Raw genomic sequence first — 12,041 nt, forward strand, 5'->3', positions numbered from 1 at the left:
GCTGAGGAGTAGCTGAGCCATGATGAGGAGCAGAGGAGCTGTGCTGAGGAGTAGCTGAGCCATGATGAGGAGCAGAGGAGCTGTGCTGAGGAGTAGCTGAGCCATGATGAGGAGCAGAGGAGCTGTGCTGAGGAGCAGCTGAGCCATGATGAGGTCCTTCCCAGCCTAAGCCGTTCTATGACTGCCATGTTACACCTAAGTGCTCCTCCAGGCTTCTTTCCCCAAGCCCCTTTTAACTGAAGTTCACTTTCCAACCTGCCTGCATGGTCTTGTTGTTTGTCCTCTTTGTCTTGTGTCTTGCAGAACAGTTTAACTGGGATGATTATCTGAAAGAGACTGACTCAGTAGCTGCCCCTCTGCATTGTTTCAGACAGGTATGGCAGATGCTCTCTCGCAGCTGTGTGTGTGTGCCTGTGGCTGTGTGTTCCAGGGTGATGCTGGAGGAGCTTTGCCGTTCAGACTGCTTGCAGGCTTTCAGTTTGACTCCCTTGGAGCTCTGGCTGTCAGCAGCTGACAGTCTGGGCAAATGGCAGCTCCTCAAGTTTGCCACTCTTGGGCTGTGGCTCAAGCCAGACTTGTAGGGTTGCAGTAAAACTCTACTTTGGGCCTCTGCTTTTCCTTTCAGAAGGAGGCTGCAGGTTAATACAAGCAGAGAGTTTTATCAGTCCAGCAATGACTGAACAGGGCTGGGTGCTAGGTTGGACTGGATGATCTTGGAGGTCTCTTCCAACCTGGTTGATTCTATGATCTTGGAGGTGTCTTCCAACCTGCTTGATTCTCTGATTCAGCAGTCCAAGAGGTGCAGTGGCTTTAGTGGGAACTAAACTTTGGCTGCTCATCATCTGCTGCTCCACGCCTGAAAGAGTCATCCCAGCTCTGCTCAGCTACAAGATGTGTGTGTGGGGAGTGGAATTAATTCATCACTTCCTTTCAGGAGCTCTCAAATGTGTTTAATTTTGTCTTCTTTCTTTTTTCCTGTGCTTTTACCTAAGGAGTAACAGATTTTGAAGTTAAAAACTAAAGGGAGCCTGTGGGGACACAAAAGAGATATTGGATGTGTCAGGAGGGGACTTTACTGTTCCATCTTCTACACTGTGCCCTGCAAGTTTGCTTTCCCACCCAGGTGGTGGTTTGCTCTGTGTTTGCAGATGAGGCTTACACCTACCAAGGGGCAATGGCTTGAAGCTGGAGGAGGGTAGATTTAGGTTGGACATCAGGAGGAGGTTCTGCACATCAGGAGGAGGTTCTGCACAGTGAGAGTGCTGCAATGCTGGAACAGGCTGCCCAGGGATGTGCCTGAGGGCCCTGCAGACAGTCAGGCTCAGCCTGAATCTCAGGGGGGAGGTTGGGGCTGGATGGTCCTCGTGGCCTCTTCCAACCCTGACTGATTCTGTGATTCTGAGTAAGAGGCTTTTGAATCTCTGCTGGAGCCTGGACCACTCTTGCTGCAGGCAGCTTTGGAAGGAGACCTTTAACACCAGGGGCATGATGAGTGGGTTGAAAGAGGATTGCTTTCCCTGGCAATAAATGCACTGAGCTGGGAGAGAAGCAAGGAGGGGATACAAGGCTGTGAGCAGCCTGCTCCAGTGGAGGATGACTGGATGAGCTTTGGAGCTGCCTTCCAACCCAAGCCATTCTGTGCTCTGGCTTGCTCCCAGGCTGTGTGGGTTGGACAGCAGAGCCTTCACTGCTGTGCAGATTCAAATTGCAAGCAATGTTCAGGTGCAGACTTGCAGCTCTGTGTTAGAGTTGCCTTTTCTCTTCACAGAGAGAGTGGTTGGCATTGGAGTGGGCTGCCCAGGGAGGTGGTGGAGTCCTCATCCACCAAGATGTTGAAGCCAAGGCTGGATGAGGCACTTAGTGCCATGGTCTGGTTGATTGAATAGGGCTGGGTGAGCTTGGAGCTCTCTTCCAACCTGCTTGATTCTATGGTTCACCTTCTAGCAAGGAAGGAAAACCTCTTGGGAGTGAGCATTTGAAAATGGCCTGAGCTGTGGTCTCAGCTGCATCCAAAGAACTGGGATGGCAGAGAACCTGACATTGTGGCCATGAGGGCCACAACCTGGGGAAGGTTAGAAGGGTTGTGGTGAGTAGGACCAGAGAGGTTCTTCTGCCCCTCTGCTCTGCCCTGTTGAGGCCACAGCTGGAATCTCGTGTCCAGCTCTGGGCCCTCAGCTCAAGAGGGAGCTGACTGGAGTTGACTGGACAGGGCTGGGTGCTAGATGGGACTGGGTGAGCTTGGAGAACTCTTCCAACCTGCTTGATACTATGTATGACTGAAAGCTGTGTGTTGAAGGTGCTGGGTGCTAGGTTGGACTGGGTGAGCTTGGAGATCTCTTCCAACGTGCTTGACTCTGTGATTGTATGACTGAAAGCTGTGTGTTGAAGGTGCTGGGCTGCCTGGCAATGCTAACATCACCCAGAAGAAGTCTTTCCCCCCCTTTCCTTGCAGTCTAGAGTCCCCCCCAGCAACGACTTCAAGGTGGGGATGAAGCTGGAGGCTCGCGACCCTCGCAACGTCACCTCGGTCTGCATCGCCACAGTCATTGGCATCTCTGGGGCCAGGCTGAGGCTGAGGCTGGATGGCAGTGACAACAAAAATGACTTCTGGAGGCTGGTGGATTCTTCAGACATACAACCCATTGGGACCTGTGAGAAGAAAGGGGGCATGCTCCAGCCCCCCCTGGGTAAGGATTAGAGACGCTCAGCTGAGCTCTGTGGGGCAGGAGGGTTCCTTTTGGGAGGGGTGGGGGTTGCCAACTTCTCTTTGTTGGCTAAAGATTGCTTTTCACAGTCTCAGAGGAGAAGAGGAAGGAATTGTTTAGAGGGAGAGTGGTGAGACACTGGCACAAGTTGTCCAGGGAGGTTGTGGAGAGAGCATCCAGCCCAAGCCCTGCCAGGGCAGCAGCAGCCAGGGCAGGGCACACACAGCACAGCCAGGGGGGTTGCAGTGGCTGCAGAGAAGGAGACTCCACAGCCTCTCTGGGCAGCCTGCTCCAGGCCTCTGCCACCCTCACAGCCAAAAAGCTTCCCCTCCTCTTGCCCTGCCACCTCCTCTGCCCCAGCTTGCCCCCAGTGCCCCTTGTGCTGCCCTGGGCCAGCCCTGAGCAGAGCCTGCCTGCGTCCTGCCCACACTGCCCTGCACAGCTTGGGCACAGGCAGGAGAACCTCTCTGCACCTACTCACCACAGCCCTTCTGAGCCAGCCCAGGCTGCCCTTGGCCTTCTTGGCCATCAGGGCTCATTGCTGGCTCCTGGGCATCCTCCTGCCCACCAGCACCCCCAGAGCCCTTTCCCCTGTGCTGCTCTCCTCCAGCTCAGTCCCCAACCTGTCCTGATCCACGAGAAACTTTCCTCCACCCTTGCTGCAAGTGTGGGAACCTTCTGCAGGGGGCTCTGACACCAGTTGGGTCAGGCTGTCTGTGGTGCAGCACCTGGCAGCAGTGTTTCCCTGCAGCCAGGCTTATCCTGCCCTCCCAGCAATTGCTGCTTACTCAGGAAAGAATTCCAGTGCCATTCTTTTGTCCCTGCTGTGCCTTGGGTTGTCCTAGAGATAGGCAGAATTCCAGCAGCCCAACGCTCTGGCACACCTAGATAGGGTTTTGAGCAAGCCTCTTTGGCTGCTGCACAGCCTCCTGCTCCTGAGCAGAGCTGGCAGCTAATTGAGTGTGTAATTACCTCCTGTTAGACATTCACCAACTGATTTTCCTTCTCTGTCTTGTTTTTTTTTCCCTCTGAGTAGCAGGGACCCTTCTGGATATTGATCTTCTGCTTCTGTCTTAGTACCCAGCTCCAAGTGTCCCTCCTGCCTGCTTTTTCCACTAGGTGAATGATGCATGGGACATGAGGGGTTTGAGAGTGGTTAGTATATAGCAAAGGGTTCCTCTTCCAGCCTCTGCTTTTCAGAGTTCACAGCATCACAGGGTGTTAGGGGTTGGAAGGGACCTCTGCAGAGCTTCCAGTCCAACTCCCCTGCCAGAGCAGGGCACAGAATCCAGTGCAGGTGGCACAGAAGCACATCCAGACAGGGCTGGAAAGGCTCCACAGAAGGAGACTCCACAGCCTCTCTGGGCAGCCTGTGCCAGGGCTCTGGGACCCTTACATTAAAGAAGTTCTTCCTCTGTTGAGGTGGAGCCTCCTGTGCTGCAGCTTCCATCCCTTGCCCCTTGTGCTGTGCCAGGGCACAGGTGAGCAGAGGCTGTCCCTGTCCCTTCCTGCCCCCCAGCCCTCAGCTCTTGATAGACACTGCTCAGATCCTCTCTCAGCCTTCTCCTCTCCAGACTAAGCAGCCCCAGGGCTGCTCACCAGGCAGTGCTGCAGTCCCTTCAGCATCCTTGGAGCCCTCCCTTGGACTCTCTCCAGCAGATCCCTATCCATCTGGAACTAGGGAGACCAGAACTGGATGCACTATTCCAGGTGAAGCCTCAGCAGAGCAGAGCAGAGGAGAAAGGTTGAGACCTGAATGTTCTAAACAGGTCACATTTTCCTCTGGTTTTACCAGGATGGCTGAACTCAAACTGTTGTTTAGTTGTCATTTCCTCTGTCTGCCACATCTGTCTTGGGCTGGCTGCTTGGTTGGACACCTCCAACCAGCAAAGGGTGCTCAGGGTCTCGTCCAGCCTGGCAGTGAACACCTCCAGGGAGGTTGTGGAGCACAGAAGCACCCAACGTGATCAAAGATCACGTTGGGTGCTTCTGTGCTCCACAACCTCCCTGGGCAACCTGTGCCAGTGTCTCACCACTCTCAACCTGTTCCAGGGTCTCACCACCCTCAACCTGTGCCAGTGTCTCACCACCCTCACTCCAAAGCACTTCTTCCTCCTCTCCAGTCTCAATCTGCCCTCCTCAAGCTTCAATCCATTCCCTCTCATCCTATCCCTCCCAACCCATGTCAAAAGTCCCTCCCCAGCTTTCTTGTAACCCACTTCAGGTCCTGGCAGGCTGTTCTAAGGTCTCCCTGAAGCCTCCAGGTTGAACAAGCCCTCAGCAGCCCTCCAATGATGACAACATTTACTGAGTATGAGCTTTTAGGTGTAGCAAAGCCAGTTCCAACCTGCAGCCTGTTTCTCCAGCTGCAGGTAGCTTAAAGCTACCACTCAAAGTAACTGTTAGGGCACAGCATCCAATTTTGAGTGACTTCATCATTCAGCTGGTGAAGGATTGCAGCTTTGCTCCACTTTCTGAGTTACTCTTTTAAAGGAGAATTGGTGAGGCTCAGCTCTGAGGGAACTGCGCTGATGAATGGTGCCACATCCAGCTGGCAGCTGGCACCAGTGCTGTGCCCCAGGGATCAGTGCTGGGCACAGACCTGTTCAATGTCTTTATTGATGATCTGGAGCAGGGCATTGAGTCCAGCAGCAGTGAGCTTGCAGATGACACCAAGCTAGGAGCAGCTGTGGAGCTGTTGGAGGGTAGGAGAGGCCTGCAGAGGGACCTGGCCAGGCTGCATGGGTGGGCAGAGGCCAATGGGATGAGACTGAACAAGGCCAAGGGCAGGGTTCTGCACTTTGGCCACAACAACCCCAAGCAGCACTGCAGGCTGGGGCCAGAGTGGCTGAGAGCAGGCAGTCAGAGAGGGAGCTGGGGGTAGTGGGAGAGAGATGCTGCAGAGGAGGCAGCAGTGCCCAGGTGGGCAGCAGAGCCAGTGGCATCCTGGGCTGGCTCAGGAGCAGTGTGGGCAGCAGGACAAGGGAGGTTCTTGTGCCCACCCCTGTGCTCAGCACTGCTCAGGCCACCCCTGGAGTGCTGTGTCCAGTTCTGGGCTCCTCCATTGCAGAGAGCTGTTGAGGTGCTGGAAGGTGTTTGAAGCAGGGCAGCAAGGCTGGGGAGGGGCCTGGAGCACAGCCCTGTGAGGAGAGGCTGAGGGAGCTGGGGGGGTGCAGCCTGCAGCAGAGGAGGCTCAGGGCAGAGCTGATTGCTGCCTGCAGCTGCCTGCAGGGAGGCTGTAGCCAGGTGGGGTTGGGCTCTGCTGCCAGGCAGCCAGCAGCAGCAGAAGGGGACAGAGGCTGAAGCTGTGCCAGGGCAGGTCTAGGCTGGATGTTGTTAGGAAGTTGTTGGCAGAGAGAGTGACTGGCCCCAGAGCTGCACACAGTGCTCCAGGTGAGGTCTCTCCAGAGCAGAGTGGCAGAATCACCTCTCGTGTCCTGCTGGCCACATTTGGTGCAGCCCAGGCTGCCAGTGGTCCATTGCTGGTTGCAAGTGGCCCACTGCTGGCTCAGGTGCAGCTTCTCACCCACCAGTTTCCCCAGGTGCTTTTCTGCAGGGCTGCTCTCGATCTCAGCACCTCCCAGGCAGGACTGGTAGCCAGGATTGCCCCGACCTTGCTGCAGGACCTTGCCCTTTGCCTTTCTGACCCTCCTGTTTGTTTGTTGCTCAGGCTTCCAGATGAATGCATCTTCTTGGCCAATGTTTCTCCTAAGAACTCTGAATGGAGCTGAAATGGCACCCACAGCTTTCTTTAAGAAGGTAAGAAGGGAGAGACTGCAGGGAAGGAGTTCCCACCTGGGCCCTGCTGACATTGCTTAGTGTGGATGCCAGGACCTGACCCTGCTGTCTGCAGCAGCAGAAAGCAAGGATGGCTTTGGGCAAGCTACCAGGGCCGGCAAGCAGTGATCTGCTCCTGGCAAGCTACCAGGGCAGCAAATGAGTGATCTGCTTCTTCTCCACTGAGCTGGGCTGGAAGGGGAGTTGAGACTTCACAGTGTGGTGGTGGTGTTAGAAGATGTGGTGAGGAAGTGTGGACAGCAGCAGCAGAAGCTGCTGAGGTTTTTCAGCCTGGTTCTGGAGTAGTTTCCTGTGAGAGCTGGGAACTGAGAGAAAGAGAACAATGATGGGAAAATGACTTCTTGGATCAGTTATTTTTTGTCAAGGTGGTGGAGCCCTCCTGGCCCTTTGGGTGGCTTCAGCTTTGATGCTGAGAATCATTTAGTCAGAGAATGGTTTGCTTTGGAAAGGAAGCTCCAAAGGACATCCTGTCCAACCCCGCCCTGCACTCAGCAGGGACGTCCTCCCCTAGAGCAGGCTGCTCACAGCCTTGTTGAGCCTGATCTTGAGTATCTGCAGCCATGAGGCTTCAGCTCCCTCCCTGGGCAACCTGTTGCAGTGTGGCAGCAGCCTCCTGCTGCACAACTTGTTCCTCACAGCCAAGCTCAGGCTGCTCTGCTCTCAGCTCAAACCATTGCCCTCATCCTTTGCCAGCAGTCCCTCTGCAGCCTGCTTGCAGCCCCTGCAGCTCCTGGCAGGCTTCCCTGAGCTCTGCCTGGAGCCTTCTCCTCTGCAGGCTGCACCCCCCCAGCTCTCTCAGCCTGTGCTCACAGGACACTGATGAGTCTGTCATCAAGACAGACAGTTGGGTCCAGCCCCACAACCACACTGCTTGCTCCTTACCTTTACTGTACCATTTTTTGCCTCTTAAGATTCTTTGTGTGGGGCCTGGTGAGTGGCACTTGCCTCTGCTGGCCTCCCAGCACAGCTGGGATGGCACAGTGAAGCTTCACAGAGCCACAGAATGGGCTGGTTTGGAAGGGACCTCCAAAGCTCATCCAGTCCAACCCTCCCCTGCACTCAGCAGGACACCTTCAGCTAGATGAGGTTACCCAGAGCCCTGTCAAGCCTCACTTTGACTATCCCCAGAGCTGAAGCCTTAACCATCTCCCCAGGCAACCTGTTGGCAGTGTTCCAACACCCTCATGGTAAAGCCCACCCTGAGGCTGAGGTGGTGATTTGGGTTCCTCTGGGTCACAGCTGCTGCTGTGTGGCTACCCTTGTGCTGCTCACATTGAACTGAGTTTTGTTTTGCTTTTACAATCACAGAGCCAGGCAGGGCTGGAAGGGAGCACAAGGATCAGGCAGTGCCAACCCCTGCCATGCCCAGGGACACCCTCCCCTAGAGCAGGCTGCCCACAGCCTCAGCCAGCCTGGCCTCAAACACCTCCAGCCATGGGGCCTCAACCACCTCCCTGGGCAACCCCTGCCAGCCTCTCACCACTCTCCTGCTCAACAACTTCCTCCTCCCCTCCAGCCTCACTCTCCCTGGCAGGGGGCTTGGGCTGGCTGCTCTCTGGCGGCCCCTCCCAGCCCCTGGCACTGTGTGGCTCTGTGTAAGTTTGCTTCCTTGTCCCCCATAGCTTTCTGAGGGCAGTGAGTATATACCCCCAGGGAGGTGGTGCAGTCCCCCAGCCTGGCTGTGTTCCAGGGTGGTTTGGCTGTGCTGCTTGGGGCTGTGGTTTAAGGTGAGTCTTGCAGGGCAGGGCTCTGGGTTGGACTGGGTGCTGCTGAGGGCCTTTGAGGGCTGTTTGTGTGACTCTGTGGCAAGCAGCAGGGCTGGTGAGGCCACACAGAGGTCTTCCTTCATTTGTCTTGTGTTGAGAGGTGACAGGAACTCAACCTTCTGCCATTTGCAGGAGCCGCCAAAGCCTGTGCCAAACTGCTTCAAGGTTGGCATGAAGCTGGAAGCCATCGACAGGAAGAACCCCTACATGATCTGCCCTGCCACCATCGGGGACGTGAGGGGGGAGGAGGTCTTTGTTACCTTTGACGGCTGGAGAGGAGCTTTTGACTACTGGTGCAGATGTGACTCCCGGGATATATTCCCTGTGGGATGGTGCAGCCTGACAGGAGATGCACTGCAGCCACCAGGGAACAATGGTAAGGGGACTAATAGTACTGCTTGATTATTTGCTTGTCCTCTTCTCCTCCCCCCTCCCACCCTTTCAATTAGGGCAGAATTTAAAAGCCCAGCTGGCTGCATGCAGATAAGGCTGAAAGATTTGATTTGTGAGCAGCTGAGGAGGCTGAAAATGCTGCTGGAGTCTTTTGGTCTGTGGCTGGAAGCTAACAGGAAGAGTTTCTGGGGCACACTTTTGGTCTGTGTGCAGGAGCTCTGTGAACATGTTCTGTTCCATCCTATTTAGGAGGCCTTTTGATCACCTTAAATTGTGCTCCCAAGTGAAGCTTAGGTTTGCTGTTTGTGTTACAGATGGTTAAAGGCTGCTGCTTGCTGGCAGGGCTGTGCTGGTGCTTGCAGCATGCTCTGTTTAGCTAACTGCTGGGAAAGCAAAGGAGCCTTTGCTGCTGTGGGGGTCAGACTGTGGCTAGTGGTTCTTCCTTCACACACTCTGCCCTCAAGCTGCCTGCTCTGCATCATAGAATCATAGAACCAAGCAGGCTGGCAGAGAGCTCCAAGCTCCCCCAGCCCAGCCTAGCACCCAGCCCTGCCCAACCAACCAGACCATGGCACTAAGTGCCCCAGCCAGGCTTGGCTGCAACACCTCCAGCCACAGCCACTCCACCACCTCCCTGGGCAGCCCATTCCAGTGCCAATCACTCTCTCTGCCAGCAACTTCCTAACAACATCCAGCCTAGACCTGCCCTGGCACAGCTTGAGGCTGCGTCTCCTTCTTCTGCTGCTGGCTGCCTGGCAGCAGAGCCCAACCCCACCTGGCTACAGCCTCCCTGCAGGCAGATGCAGGCAGCAATGAGCTCTGCCCTGAGCCATCATAGAATGGTTTAGGCTGGAAGTGACCTCAAAGCTCATCCAGTTCCAACCCCAGCAACAGCAAGGCAAAACTGGCCTTACTCTGGGCACCTCTGTGGGCTGCTGAGATGTGCTCTGCCTTCACCTCCATGGTTTTCACACACGTGGTGCTGCCTGTGTTTAGCTGTGGAGTGAGACTGCAGGAAGAGTCATGGAATGGCCTAGGTTGGAAGGGAGCTCAGGGGTCATGAGCTGCCCAGGGAGGTGGTGCAGTCACCCACCTTGGGGGTGTTTCAGGGTGATTTGGATGTGGTACTTGGGGCTATGGTTTAAGGTGGACCTTGCAGAGTAGAGTTCTAGGTTGGGCTTGGTCATCCTGAGGGGCTTTGCCAACCTGAGTGTTTCTGTGCTTCTGTGATCATCTTCTCCAACCTCCCCTGCCACAGGCAAGGACACCTCTCAGCTAGATTCAGCTGCTCATCCAACCTGGCCTTGAACACCTGCAGGCAGGAGGCAGCCACAGCCTCCCTGGGCAGCCTGTGCCAGAGTCTCAGCACCTTTGCACTGAAGAACTTCTTCCTAAGATGGTAGAGTCATAAAATGGTTTAGGTTGGAAGGGACCTCAAAGACCATCCAGTTCCATAGGCCACTAGAACAGGTTGCTGAAGGTCTCATCCAGCCTGGTCCTGAACATCTCCAGGGAGGTTGTGGAGCACAGAAGCACCCAATGTGATCTTTGATCACATTGGGTGCTTCTGTGCTCCACAACCTCCCTGAAGGTGTTCAAGGCCAGGCTGGATGAGGCTCTGGACAGCCTGCTCTAGTGTGGGGTGTCCCTGCCCATGGTAGAGGGCTTGGAACTGGGTGATCCCTGTGGTCCCTTCCAACTCTGCCTGATTCTATAATCCTATGAAGTGCTTTAGAGAGAACTTCTCACTCAGGATCAATGCTCTGGGAAAAGAAGTTGGCAGGGTGATGCCTGTGCTGGATCAGCCTGGAGGAGCATCTGCTCCAGCAGGCTCTTTCCAGCATTTCATTCTGCATTTGGACCATCTCTTGGGTCCACCTAACTTCTGCTTTTAATGTGCTTTCAAAAGGCTTTTAACTTTGATGTCTTCTGGCTGGTTCTCTGCTGGCTCTCTTTCTGGGCCAAATGTTGTTCTTTCTGTTTAACCTTCACAGGCTGTAACTTTTATTTGCCTTAGTTGGACCATAGAAAGCTGTTACTGTGCCTCAGAGTCTCCCTGTGCTGCACTGCAGCCACTTGCCTCTGAGGCTTGTGGCTGCAGTAGCTGGCAGATGAGTGGAGAATCACAGAGCCAGGCAGAGTTGGAAGGGAGCACAAGGATCAGGCAGTGCCAACCCCCTGCCATGCCCAGGGACACCCTACCCTAGAGCAGGTACACATCCAAGGCCTGCAGAGCAAAGAGGAAGAGAGGTGAGTTTAAGGAAGAGGTGGAGGTGCTGGAAGGTGTTTGGAGCAGGGCAGCAAGGCTGGGGAGGGGCCTGGAGCAGAGCCCTGTGAGGAGAGGCTGAGGGAGCTGGGGGTGTGCAGCCTGCAGCAGAGGAGGCTCAGGGCAGAGCTCATTGCTGCCTGCAGCTGCCTGCAGGGAGGCTGTAGCCAGGTGGGGTTGGGCTCTGCTGCCAGGCAGCCAGCAGCAGCAGAAGGGGACAGAGGCTGAAGCTGTGCCAGGGCAGGTCTAGGCTGGATGTTGTTAGGAAGTTGTTGTCAGAGAGAGTGATTGGCACTGGAATGGGCTGCCCAGGGAGGTGGTGGAGTGGCTGTGGCTGGAGGTGTTGCAGCCAAGCCTGGCTGGGGCACTGAGTGCCATGGTCTGGTTGGTTGGGCAGGGCTGGGTGCTAGGCTGGACTGGGGGAGCTTGGAGCTCTCTGCAGCCTGCTTAGTTCTCTGGTTCTATGAGTGGGCAGGACTGGCTGACAGGTTGGGCTGGCTGACCTCAGAGGTCTTCTCCAGCCAGGTTAATGCTGTGGTTGCATGACATGAACCACCCAAAGGGAGCAGTGCCTGTGTGTGTGTGGCAGAGCCAGAGCCACAGCTCGGTTTTGTCTGTGGGGATGAGAAGGGATGAGAAGGTCTTTGTGATGCAAAGCAGCATCCTGAAAGGCAAATGTGCCTTTTTTGGGGGGGGAGTTGTAAATACCCCAGCTAAAGCCTGCACTGATTGCAAGCAGAACTTGGCCTTTTGCCTCCCTCTTCTCTTCAGCCTGAGATTTTCGAGTTCTCAGCAGGCTACTGAAAGGGCTGAGCCTGGGGAGCCTGTGGCCTGGTGGGGACAGCTCTGCCTGCACTTGCAGCCCTCTGTGGCTCTCTCCTTTTCTTTGCTCTTTTTCCCCCCTCTCTCTTTCCCCCAGGATATAGGATCCTAGATCCAATACCCCTCTTTTTTCTTGCTATTTTTCCCCTCTCTTTTACCTTTTTTCTCTGTTGCTCTTTTTAATCTTCTTTTTTATTTTCTCCTTTTTTCTCTTTTTTGCTCTTTTTCTTTTTTAATCTTCTCATTTTTCTTTATTCTTTTGTTCAATTTTCATTTTTTTCTCTCTTTTAC

General features: G+C 54.9%; 1 protein-coding gene across 6 annotated transcripts in view; it reads left to right on the plus strand.

The window, feature by feature from the left end:
* The window catches only part of SCML2 (Scm polycomb group protein like 2), a 48,614-nt gene that overhangs the window by 17,479 nt on the left and 19,094 nt on the right, over positions 1-12,041 (plus strand). For 5 of the 6 annotated variants that reach the window (XM_064152074.1, XM_064152070.1, XM_064152072.1 and 2 more), the window contains 4 exons: positions 304-374; positions 2,453-2,687; positions 6,376-6,464; positions 8,402-8,645. In XM_064152074.1, the coding sequence (XP_064008144.1) occupies positions 2,489-2,687; positions 6,376-6,464; positions 8,402-8,645 (532 nt within the window). In that variant the 5' untranslated portion in view covers positions 304-374; positions 2,453-2,488. The remainder of the gene's footprint in view (positions 1-303; positions 375-2,452; positions 2,688-6,375; positions 6,465-8,401; positions 8,646-12,041) is intronic. The other variant, XM_064152075.1, reaches the window with a different exon arrangement.

Source organism: Pogoniulus pusillus, chromosome 12 (assembly GCF_015220805.1).
Source record: "Pogoniulus pusillus isolate bPogPus1 chromosome 12, bPogPus1.pri, whole genome shotgun sequence".
Lineage (NCBI taxonomy): Eukaryota > Metazoa > Chordata > Aves > Piciformes > Lybiidae > Pogoniulus > Pogoniulus pusillus.